At 34.3% G+C, this 11,753-nt stretch overlaps 2 protein-coding genes across 2 annotated transcripts in view; both read left to right on the forward strand.

Annotated features, from left to right (window-relative positions):
- Positions 1-7,139, forward strand: part of LOC140329859 (mu-type opioid receptor-like) — a 54,728-nt gene extending 47,589 nt beyond the window's left edge. Inside the window, exon 2 of the mRNA XM_072410250.1 lies at positions 5,414-7,139. Coding sequence (XP_072266351.1) covers positions 5,414-5,960 — 547 coding nt within the window. The 3' untranslated portion in view covers positions 5,961-7,139. The remainder of the gene's footprint in view (positions 1-5,413) is intronic.
- Positions 7,140-7,263: 124 nt separating this feature from the next.
- On the forward strand, positions 7,264-10,568 carry LOC140329172 (mu-type opioid receptor-like; the record flags this gene model as incomplete). The annotated part of the gene is made up of 1 exon (XM_072409298.1): positions 7,264-10,568. A coding segment is annotated over one exon (546 nt), but the record flags the coding sequence as incomplete, so codon positions are not given.
- Between the last annotated feature and the right edge of the window lie 1,185 nt (positions 10,569-11,753).

The following is an 11,753-nucleotide window of genomic DNA, read 5'->3' on the forward strand; positions in this document are numbered from 1 at the left end:
ACTTTGCAAAATAAAAATGCTCTCTTCTTTTAGAAAATACTTCTCCTTTCTTTTTCTGATTCAATTTGCAAGCTGAAGTCTCCTTAATTAGTGACTAAATTTTGTTCCTTTTATCTCATGAGTTCTATGTAACATACAATTAGGATAGTCTGTTTTTTGTAAATTTTACCCAATTGCATAAACCTAAATAAAGAGCATCTTTGCTAAAACAAAATACAAGTATGTTCTCCAACAGTGATAGCTTTCATACAGTGGCCCTGATTTATTAAAGCTCTCCAAGGCTTGGGAGAATACACTTTGATCAGTGAAGCTGGGTAAGGTGGCTAGCAAACCTACAATGGATCTGGTCCAGGATTCAAAACATTTGCTAGCAAATAGCAAATGATTTCAAGAAAGCCATTCCAGGTTTTCTGGATCACTCAGCTTCACTGAAGAAAGTGTATTCTCTCCAGCCTTGGAGAGCTTTCATAAATCAGGGTCAGTGTCTCAAAAGAGTGCTCCTAGAAGTTGATTTTTTATAGATGTTTTTGGAAGCTCTACAACTATCCACAACACCTATTAATGTAAGGTCAAGACCTATGCCAAACCACAGTGAAGGTTAGGTCCTTCTAAGGTACAACTATTGTTCAGATATAATAAAAAAAATGCTTTCCAATCTATATCTCCTCTACAAATAAACAACATATCTTGGATCAAAGATGCAAACACCAGTTTTCATGATATCTTGTTGTGCCATTACTAATAATAAAATTGGTTATCTTATCTATGAATTGTTTTGCTTGGCTAAATATTAGTCTTGGTTCTACAGTAGTTTCCAATGGAATGTAGGCTAGTACACAATATCAATGTGTAATATGTGTATCTTGTGTATCTATATGTGTACACATATTACACTTTTTCTAAAGATGTAAAAACGTATACAGAAAAATGAACAGACAATGCTAATGTACTACTTTACTTTAGGCATATAACAATAACACTCATTGTTACTTAGCTTCTAATCTAAACTTCAATTACAAATTGTTTGCATTATATTTTATTTTATTTATTATTCTCACTCCATTGTGTCCTCTTTCTCTATATCTTTTCATTGTCCTACCAGGTGTACCAGCCCTACTTCCTTTACACCTACTAATTTGATGTTCTAGATAGGCCAGTCCATTTCTATAATAATGGAGCTAAACTTAAAAAAAATAACTAAATGATTTCTCATATTAGTGTACAGAATATTTGAAAATCCTCCAATTTCTTGCTTTAAATACTGAGTAGCCTCATACCTATTTATTAAATCTGAAAATCAGGACTTTAAGAGGCCAACAAATAACTTTTGTGCATGATTAAAATATTTTTGAATTAACACAACCAACTTTGCAAAATAAAAATGCTCTCTTCTTTTAGAAAATACTTCTCCTTTCTTTTTCTGATTCAATTTGCAAGCTGAAGTCTCCTTAATTAGTGACAGTCTAAATTTTGTTCCTTTTATCTCATGAGTTCTATGTAACATACAATAGGGATAGTCTGTTTTTTGTAAATTTTACCCAATTGCATAAACCTAAATAAAGAGCATCTTTGCTAAAACAAAATACAAGTAAGTTCTCCAACAGTGATAGCTTTAATACAGTGTCTCAAAAGAGTGCTCCTAGAAGTTGATTTTTTATAGATGTTTTTGGAAGCTCTACAACTATCCACAACACCTATTAATGTAAGGTCAATACCTATGCCAAACTACAGTGAAGGTTAGGTCCTTCTAAGGTACAACTATTGTTCAGATATAATAAAAAAAATGCTATCCAATCTATATCTCCTCTACAAATAGGCAACATATCATCAATGTATCTCCTATACCAAATGTCAGAACCCCAGAGAGGGTTATCCCCTCCAAAGATGCAAACGTCAGTTTTCAGGAGATCTTGTTGTGCCATTACTAATAATAACATTTGTTATCTATGAATTGTTTTGCTTGGCTAATATTAGTCTTGGTTCTACAGTAGTTTCCAATGGAATGTAGGCTAGTACACAATATCAGTGTGTAATATGTGTATCTTTACCAGATTAAAGATGTAAAAACGTATACAGAAAAATGAACAGACAATGCTAAAGTACTACTTTACTTTAGGCATATAACAATAACACTCATTGTTACTTAGCTCCTAATCTGGAACTTCAATTACAAATTGTTTGCATTATATTTTATTTTATTTATTATTCTCACTCCATTGTGTCCTCTTTCTCTATATCTTTTCATTGTCCCACCAGGTTTACCAGCCCCACTTCTTTTACACCTACAAATTTGATGTTCTAGATAGGCCAGTCCATTTCTATATTAATGGAGCTAAACTTAAAAAAAATAACTAAATGATTTCTCATATTAGTGTACAGAATATTTGAATATCCTCCAATTTCTTGCTTTAAATACTGAGTAGTCTCATACCTATTTATTAAATCTGAAAATCAGGACTTTAAGAGGCCAACAAATAACTTTTGTGCATGATTAAAATATTTTTGAATTAACACAACCAGAGACTAGCAGTCGATTTTCTTGAACCGTGCCACCTTTTCTGAGGGGATCACATAGCCGTGGAGTTGATTATCACTTTTTGAAATGTAAGTGTTTGACCCTGTTGTATTTATATTATGTTTCAAATTGTTTTCTCATTTTTTGTGTATTTACATTTATATATGATTTTAAGCTCCCATACTTCCTCCTGATGAAGTGGACTGGTTCCACGAAATGCGTTGAGGAAAGAATAAAGAATAATTGAGAATACAGAAAGATCTTTGCAATGTGTGTTTTAAAAGGTTTTAATTGATCTATGTATTATATAATTATTGGTTGTGTTAACAAGAAATATTTTAATCATGCACAAATAGTATTTGTTGGCCTCCTAAAGTCCTGATTTTCAGAATTAAATAGATTTCTCGTATTAGCTATAAAATCACAAAAATCACCATAGCAACACCAAAAGTATAATAATACTGGAGAAGATTACACCTTGGGTTTATCTGAGTCGGTGCATACACATTCAAACATGCTATGTTTTTGTGGATATTTTCTATTAAAAAATAATTGTCACAAAATTCATGAGAGGTGCTGCACAATCATTTGATGTGTGACATTTGGAAGTAGAACTATTTTTATATCTGATAACATGATTTAATGCTCTGGAGATTTATACAAAAAAGGTAGATGGCAAAAGTAGAGAATGGTTGAATAATGCACAGTAAACAGATATATGATACACTAATAGAAACAAGCAGCATATTGTGGTTTGCTATCATCTACAATGCATACAGATTCATTCCAGTGCTCTCAATGTGTAATTTTACAGACAAGTGGAGCTAAGAGAGGAAATGAAATGAAATTTTGTACAACATACTGCCCAGTTAATTTCATAGATCATTCCTCTGGATGTGAATCACATATTTCAGCCTTAATCTAGTTATTTCCAGAACAAAATTTAATAGAACAATTTACATAGCTATAGCACATTCAGAACAGTCAATTTAGCTGAGAAGGATATCCAGACTCAAATGTGTGTTGTTACATGAAATGACACGAAAATGCAAACTCTAAAAAATCATGTATTAAATGTAAATTGCTGTCTCAAAGTATTTACATTTGCTGTGCTTATTTTCTTCTATTCTATAATTCTTCTTTCTATTTAAAACAGTGGTCGCCAACCTTTTCCACTAAATTTATCGGCTCTAAACCGCGGATGCGCACGGACCCAGGTGTCACTCAAAGGGGTAGAAACAGACTATCAGTTGTCCGCTGACCACCAGTTGGCGACCGCTGATTTAAAATGTATATTGTTTTTACAGTTGTGTTGTTTTATCATATATATGAAATATCATCAAATGAAGGTCTGAACATACACACAGTCAATGTGAAGCCTCCAATGGAAGTTTTTAGTGTAGCACCAATTAGTCTGCAGATGTAGACATTGACATATTGCAATTGAGGGGTGTCTATAACCATTAGAATTTGGTATCTGTATAATGAGATTGCTGCTGTTTTTATTGTACTCATTTATAAACTGCTAAAGTATTGTTGTTTTTTAAATTCATTTCATGTGCAGACTAGAGGTTCCAAAACAAACCTTTTTTAAGGAAGACAGGTGCACCACTTTAAATGTTCTCCCGCAGAGCTCTTAAAACTTCATGCGATTACCAATTAGATAAAAGTCTGAGCTAGACACAGTCAACACGCAATACCCAATGCAAGGCTTATTACATGACCAAGCAGACTTGGACATGGACGTGTCTATGCTCAGGGTATCAATGCTTTGAATTCAGTTTTTGCAAAATTACTTCAGAGCAGTTATGCAGAGATAAAAATAAAGGTATATTTTTGCAACTTATTCGCCTTTTTTTCTAAAAAAAAGTGTTTTGGAACTTTTTTTCATAGCACAGTATGCAATGACTCTTTCCCCAATATAAGGTTCAAAATAAGAGTATTACCTGAACAGAGAATTGTAAAAACTTATTTCTCGCTGCTAGTGCTTCCAAGTGCTGCTCTATTGCCGAGAAAATTCTGCTGGTGAACTGATACTTTTAAAATTTTACATTTCAACTCAAGTTGAAAAAAAGTGATGAGCTTCTCTGCCTCTGTAGCACTCAATATTTTCTCCTACTGACCTCCACATTACTACAAGTCTAATTAGAAATGTAATAAACAATAGAAAAGATAAAGCAATATTACTTACAATATTAGGGCTGTACAATAAATAGGGGTTGCAAATGACAGACAAATGACAGTGACACAGGAGGAGAGGACCCTGCCCTGAAGAGCTTACAATCTAGGAGGTGGGGGAAGATATATATTAGCAGATGAAGATGAACATGGCCAAGCTTTTTTAAAGACAGTGGCCCATTGGTCCAAAAGTCAGTGATCATCCCTGCCTTTCGTAGGTCTGGACTTCTTAATTGTTGCATTTTACTACGGCAGAGCTAGTAACCTAAACTAACGAAAATAAATTACAGTAGCTAGGTTACAAGTACATCATTGGTTTATTTCTTTTTGCAGAATCAAACATCCCTGTTCTCAGATAAACACACCTGAAATCCTAAACCAAAATTTTGATTTTTTTAAATTTGTTTTTGTAAAGCTTTCTACAAAATATGCATTTTTGCATATGCAAACATTTCACAAAAATAGAACACACGGTTTAGGTGCAAAGCCCCTGGACATGATATTGTTTCTTGGGAAGGGTAGTTGATATCAATGAAACCTATAGGAACATGTGTCAACTGAAAAAGTTAATTATTTCAGACAACAAGAAAACAAACAACCAAGATTTTACTTTAAATTACATTTTTTTAACCATGCATTTTTATAAATAAAATAAGCCAGTTATCTTTTAGCCATATATATAAAAATAGACTACAATATAAAAATGAATTATTAACGACTTTTCCCTGAATTTTCTCTAGGATCTACTGACTGTGGGCTTGTCTTTCCCCACCCATCATGGTACTGGGACAACCTTCTCAAAATCTGTGTCTTTATCTTTGCATTCATAATGCCTGTCCTTATCATCACAGTATGTTATGGAATGATGATTTTACGACTAAAGAGCGTCCGTATGCTCTCTGGCTCCAAAGAGAAGGATAGAAATCTCAGAAGAATCACCAGGATGGTCCTGGTTGTGGTAGCAGTGTTCATAGTCTGCTGGACTCCAATCCACATTTATGTGATAATTAAAGCCTTGATCAATATCCCTTCTTCTCTTTTTCAGACAGTGACCTGGCATGTGTGTATTGCTCTAGGTTACACAAACAGCTGCCTTAATCCAGTCCTTTATGCTTTTCTGGATGAGAACTTTAAGCGATGTTTCAGAGAATTTTGCATTCCAACAACATCAACCATTGAGCAACAAAACTCAACTCGCATGCGTCACAATACCCGTGACCATGTATCCACCGCCAACACGGTGGACAGGACTAACCATCAGGTATGACTAGCCGTGGAAATGTCATCTCTGGATTCAGGTGTTCCTGCGGGAGATGACATGACTTCAGAAGTTACACAGATAACTACAGGGCTTTAAATCAATGATGACATTAAACTTAAGGTTTATGATTGTATTTATGTAGGGTATATACAGTGTCCAGCACTATTTTTAAAAAGGTTCATCACTGCCCATCGTTGATATTTTCTCTGACACAGCAACACTTGTATGTTGTATCCAAAATTTTTATTATGGTTGTACAAATGTAATATAAAGAATACCATTCAGAAGTAAACTCAGCAAAAAAGATGTTTATTATACAGATCTGAAAGTTGGATTTTTTTTTTAGTCAGAGAAAGATTTAATGATTTGCCAAGATAGTTGGTTCGTTTTCTTCGTCTCTTACAAGCCTATCTGTAAATCACAGTGCCAGTATCAGATATGTACTGTGAATAATCAATGTGTAATTATTTTACTTCACTTACCCAGCTAAGCAATCTATCATGCACTAAGTTAATTAAACTATAGTGTGCTAGATAAATTGTAACTTTGAAAGCATAAATACTTTACCAATATGAACAGCCATACTGGTAAACAATCAAAAGCAGAACAAAAGCTACTAGTATTGCTTTGTTCAGAGAGATTAAAGGATAACTAGACATAAAATTAAAAATGTAATATATTGTAGCTTGCCAGTTCTTACATGTATTGGCATTAGTTGTTCATGCTAAGACATTTTTCGGCAAGTACATTGCAAATGATGCAGCATCCTTGTCACTTCTTGTGAGCTGAACTGAAAAAACATGTTTTCCCCCACCCCCATATAATGATGGTAAGCAGAAGAAGACATGTTTGAAGTCTGGGGGACAACCAAGCCTCTTTTATCAAGGGGTAAAGAACCAGGGTCTGTGAATGTGACAGCTGGCTGCAGTGAGTGTTACTAGTGCAACTCACCTCCACCCCAATTCATTCTCTATGGGGCAGCCACAAGGAGAAGCTACATGTAGTTTCTCCAAATGGCCCAGCATGAGAAAGTGGTACATGCACCACAATCTCATTTCCAGTGTGAATCACACCTAATATAAAATAAATGAAAAAAAAGACGTGCCCACCACATCTAAGGACTGATGAGCTGCAATATAGGACATTTTTGTATTTAAATTTAGATACTCTTTAAACTATAATATATCAACACTTTTACTTTAAATTACATTTTTTTAACCATGCATTTTTATAAATAAAATAAGCCAGTTATCTTTTAGCCATATATATAAAAATAGACTACAATATAAAAATGAATTATTAACGACTTTTCCCTGAATTTTCTCTAGGATCTACTGACTGTGGGCTTGTCTTTCCCCACCCATCATGGTACTGGGACAACCTTCTCAAAATCTGTGTCTTTATCTTTGCATTCATAATGCCTGTCCTTATCATCACAGTATGTTATGGAATGATGATTTTACGACTAAAGAGCGTCCGTATGCTCTCTGGCTCCAAAGAGAAGGATAGAAATCTCAGAAGAATCACCAGGATGGTCCTGGTTGTGGTAGCAGTGTTCATAGTCTGCTGGACTCCAATCCACATTTATGTGATAATTAAAGCCTTGATCAATATCCCTTCTTCTCTTTTTCAGACAGTGACCTGGCATGTGTGTATTGCTCTAGGTTACACAAACAGCTGCCTTAATCCAGTCCTTTATGCTTTTCTGGATGAGAACTTTAAGCGATGTTTCAGAGAATTTTGCATTCCAACAACATCAACCATTGAGCAACAAAACTCAACTCGCATGCGTCACAATACCCGTGACCATGTATCCACCGCCAACACGGTGGACAGGACTAACCATCAGGTATGACTAGCCGTGGAAATGTCATCTCTGGATTCAGGTGTTCCTGCGGGAGATGACATGACTTCAGAAGTTACACAGATAACTACAGGGCTTTAAATCAATGATGACATTAAACTTAAGGTTTATGATTGTATTTATGTAGGGTATATACAGTGTCCAGCACTATTTTTAAAAAGGTTCATCACTGCCCATCGTTGATATTTTCTCTGACACAGCAACACTTGTATGTTGTATCCAAAATTTTTATTATGGTTGTACAAATGTAATATAAAGAATACCATTCAGAAGTAAACTCAGCAAAAAAGATGTTTATTATACAGATCTGAAAGTTGGATTTTTTTTTTAGTCAGAGAAAGATTTAATGATTTGCCAAGATAGTTGGTTCGTTTTCTTCGTCTCTTACAAGCCTATCTGTAAATCACAGTGCCAGTATCAGATATGTACTGTGAATAATCACTGTGTAATTATTTTACTTCACTTACCCAGCTAAGCAATCTATCATGCACTAAGTTAATTAAACTATAGTGTGCTAGATAAATTGTAACTTTGAAAGCATAAATACTTTACCAATATGAACAGCCATACTGGTAAACAATCAAAAGCAGAACAAAAGCTACTAGTATTGCTTTGTTCAGAGAGATTAAAGGATAACTAGACATAAAATTAAAAATGTAATATATTGTAGCTTGCCAGTTCTTACATGTATTGGCATTAGTTGTTCATGCTAAGACATTTTTCGGCAAGTACATTGCAAATGATGCAGCATCCTTGTCACTTCTTGTGAGCTGAACTGAAAAAACATGTTTTCCCCCACCCCCATATAATGATGGTAAGCAGAAGAAGACATGTTTGAAGTCTGGGGGACAACCAAGCCTCTTTTATCAAGGGGTAAAGAACCAGGGTCTGTGAATGTGACAGCTGGCTGCAGTGAGTGTTACTAGTGCAACTCACCTCCACCCCAATTCATTCTCTATGGGGCAGCCACAAGGAGAAGCTACATGTAGTTTCTCCAAATGGCCCAGCATGAGAAAGTGGTACATGCACCACAATCTCATTTCCAGTGTGAATCACACCTAATATAAAATAAATGAAAAAAAAGACGTGCCCACCACATCTAAGGACTGATGAGCTGCAATATAGGACATTTTTGTATTTAAATTTAGATACTCTTTAAACTATAATATATCAACACTTATAAGCCATAGCACAAAACAAAGAAACAAATATTTTATAACAGTACTTTGTTCAGGGCAGGCTATTTAAGTTAATAAAAGGGTCTTTTTACCACAAATTGAGTGGTTTTCAACTACCATCTATTTGTACTATTCGTAAAGATTGCACTTCAGACTTGTAAATGTAAAGTTCATTATATCGTTTCAGTATGCTGTAAAGTTTGGTCATTCCAAAAGTGCTGTTGTTAACAAGTAGAAATCAAAAGAAAAAAATTTGCCACTTGAAAATCTCTTTGAATAAGAACTCTTTTGTGGTTTTGTTAGAATATATTTTGTCTATACAATTAGTAACATATTTACTAAAAAACAATTCAACCACAAACTTATATTCAAGTTTTTAGAAGCCTGTAGCAATATAACGACCAGTTTTGTCAACAAATATTTTGTATGCGATTGGAAATTCAGCCATTTAACATAAAGGTGACCTTCGAAAGGAGTCACTTTTGAAATAAGAAATTATAAATATAAGTATTATAAAGTGCAGCTACTTAGAGGTATACTTCTAAAAGCTCCTATTGCCCTCTGTAATGGCCAAGCGCTACGGGTAAAGTCTCTTTGTGATAGTAATGAAGCAAGTTCATCATACTCATATTTTGACATGGCAGAAAGTGATAGCGGTGGGCCAACACAGCTTTGCTGTATAGAATAGGTTTGAGTTGGAGCATAACCGAGGTCAATGAAAGTTGCTAAGGGCATTTCCAGGCTCCTATCTCTAGGTGTTTGAACTACATAACTACCCACAGCTTTTTATTCAATGAGACAGAGCCTATTCAAACAATAAAAAACAATGATACATGTTGTAACTATTGTATTTCCATGTGCCAATTGTGTATAATTATACGATGTAGCTAATGTGCTTTGCTATTTACTGTCAGACTCATATAATGATATAATAATATATCATGATCACGAATGCTAACCATTATCATACGGTTACAAGAATAGTTATTAACAGTAAAATGTACTGTTTGAAATCCATAATACAGTTGTGCTTTATTGAATTTCATGACTTGATGAAGCTGCACAAAGGGATGAACCAAGATGTATTGCCTTATATAGAATGACTTATTTATTGTAAGTTGTAAATATGACCAGGTGTATTTTCTTAATGAAAAAATCTATATAATTGAAATGAAAGTATGATATTGATTAATTGAAATAAAATGTATAGGTATTATGTTTTAAAAATTCTTACGATAAAGGGAATTAGCTTGTAGTTTATCATATTTTTGCCAAATTTACAAGATGCTGTTAGATTTAAAAAGGTGTACTTTGTAGGAAATCGAAGGTTTACTGTTCAGGCCCCCTCCCGCTTTACAAATTAAAAGAAATATGTTAGAGTTTATACCTCATCTTTCACTGGTACTCCCCCTAGGCAAGCATAAGATTACACTTTTTTTGGTACATTTACACCTACTAACATTATGTGATTTGTAAAGAGTAGGGCACCTGATTTTAGCAGATCTTGTATTTTAGTGCCAGCTTTGCTTTAAGACATTTAAAGTGAAACCATTCTTTATTGTATGTAAAAAATAATTAGACATATCTTGGTAAATGTCAAGTAGACCAAATCTTATGAGAAGGCTTTATTACACTGTGCTGTAATGTCTTGTTCTTGCGAGATTTAGACTACATGGCATATTACTCTGCCCAGATAATGCAGACGTCACCACCTACAACACAAAAACAAGGTGGAAGGTAATTATTTAGACTAAAATGTATGTATTTACCAGCAAATTAATATAGAGAAGGAGCCCCCTATAAATAAGTGGAATTTGCATGGAATGCAAGGTGCACTGTAATAAACATTGTGGATTGTCAGTGTCCCCCGTACTACCTTAATGAATTATCTTGGATTAGTAGAAGCCATAGTGAGGTGTTCAACTTTTACCAAGCATAAACGTTATTAACAGCAGACTTAAAAGAATAATATATTTTTAATACTTACAATGCACTGGTTTATTTACACCACACAGCACATTTCAACAAAGTTTAAACTAAAGCCATAGGACAAAGGGTAAGAAGGGTAAATCAGCACAGCAATGTCGATGTGGACAACCCCTCAGATGGCTTGTGATAAAAAACAATAAAATGGAAAATACTCTATAAATTAAAGTTTTGGAAGAGATAAGCTGTATTGTTTAGATCATCCTGCTCAAAATATTAGCTTTCAAAACACATCTGAAAATGGCACTGTGCAGGGGATCATCATAATTTACACACTGGTATATTATAATAAGTTTAAAAACAATAGGACCAGAGATAAATTGTTGCATTGTGTTCTGGTAATTCTGGTGCATTCATGATAAATAGACTATTAGTACACCACAATGATGGTCTATTTTACACCACAACACAAAGATGGTTCACATTTGTGCATTTTGATTCCCTAAAACACATGTGTATAGTGTGCTGCTTGAAAACAATGCCACTGCAACACAGTATTGGAAGCCATGCGGTAAAGTACAATGTGGAAATATGCAGAAAATGTACAACATAACCCCATAGCCCAGTGTCTACCCTTTCAGAATTTTTTTTTCACGTTCTCTCTCTCTCTCAATATTTATAAATCTTCATTATCCCTATTTTTTGGGTTTTTTTGTGTATGGTCAGATGCCAAAAGCATATGGTGAATAGGAAACCACATTTTAGTATTCGATAGTATACAGTTTTGCGGGTCACTGTACACATCGTGTGTGCAGAGTAGATAATGCGAGA

Source organism: Pyxicephalus adspersus, chromosome 4 (assembly GCF_032062135.1).
Source record: "Pyxicephalus adspersus chromosome 4, UCB_Pads_2.0, whole genome shotgun sequence".
Classification (NCBI taxonomy): domain Eukaryota; kingdom Metazoa; phylum Chordata; class Amphibia; order Anura; family Pyxicephalidae; genus Pyxicephalus; species Pyxicephalus adspersus.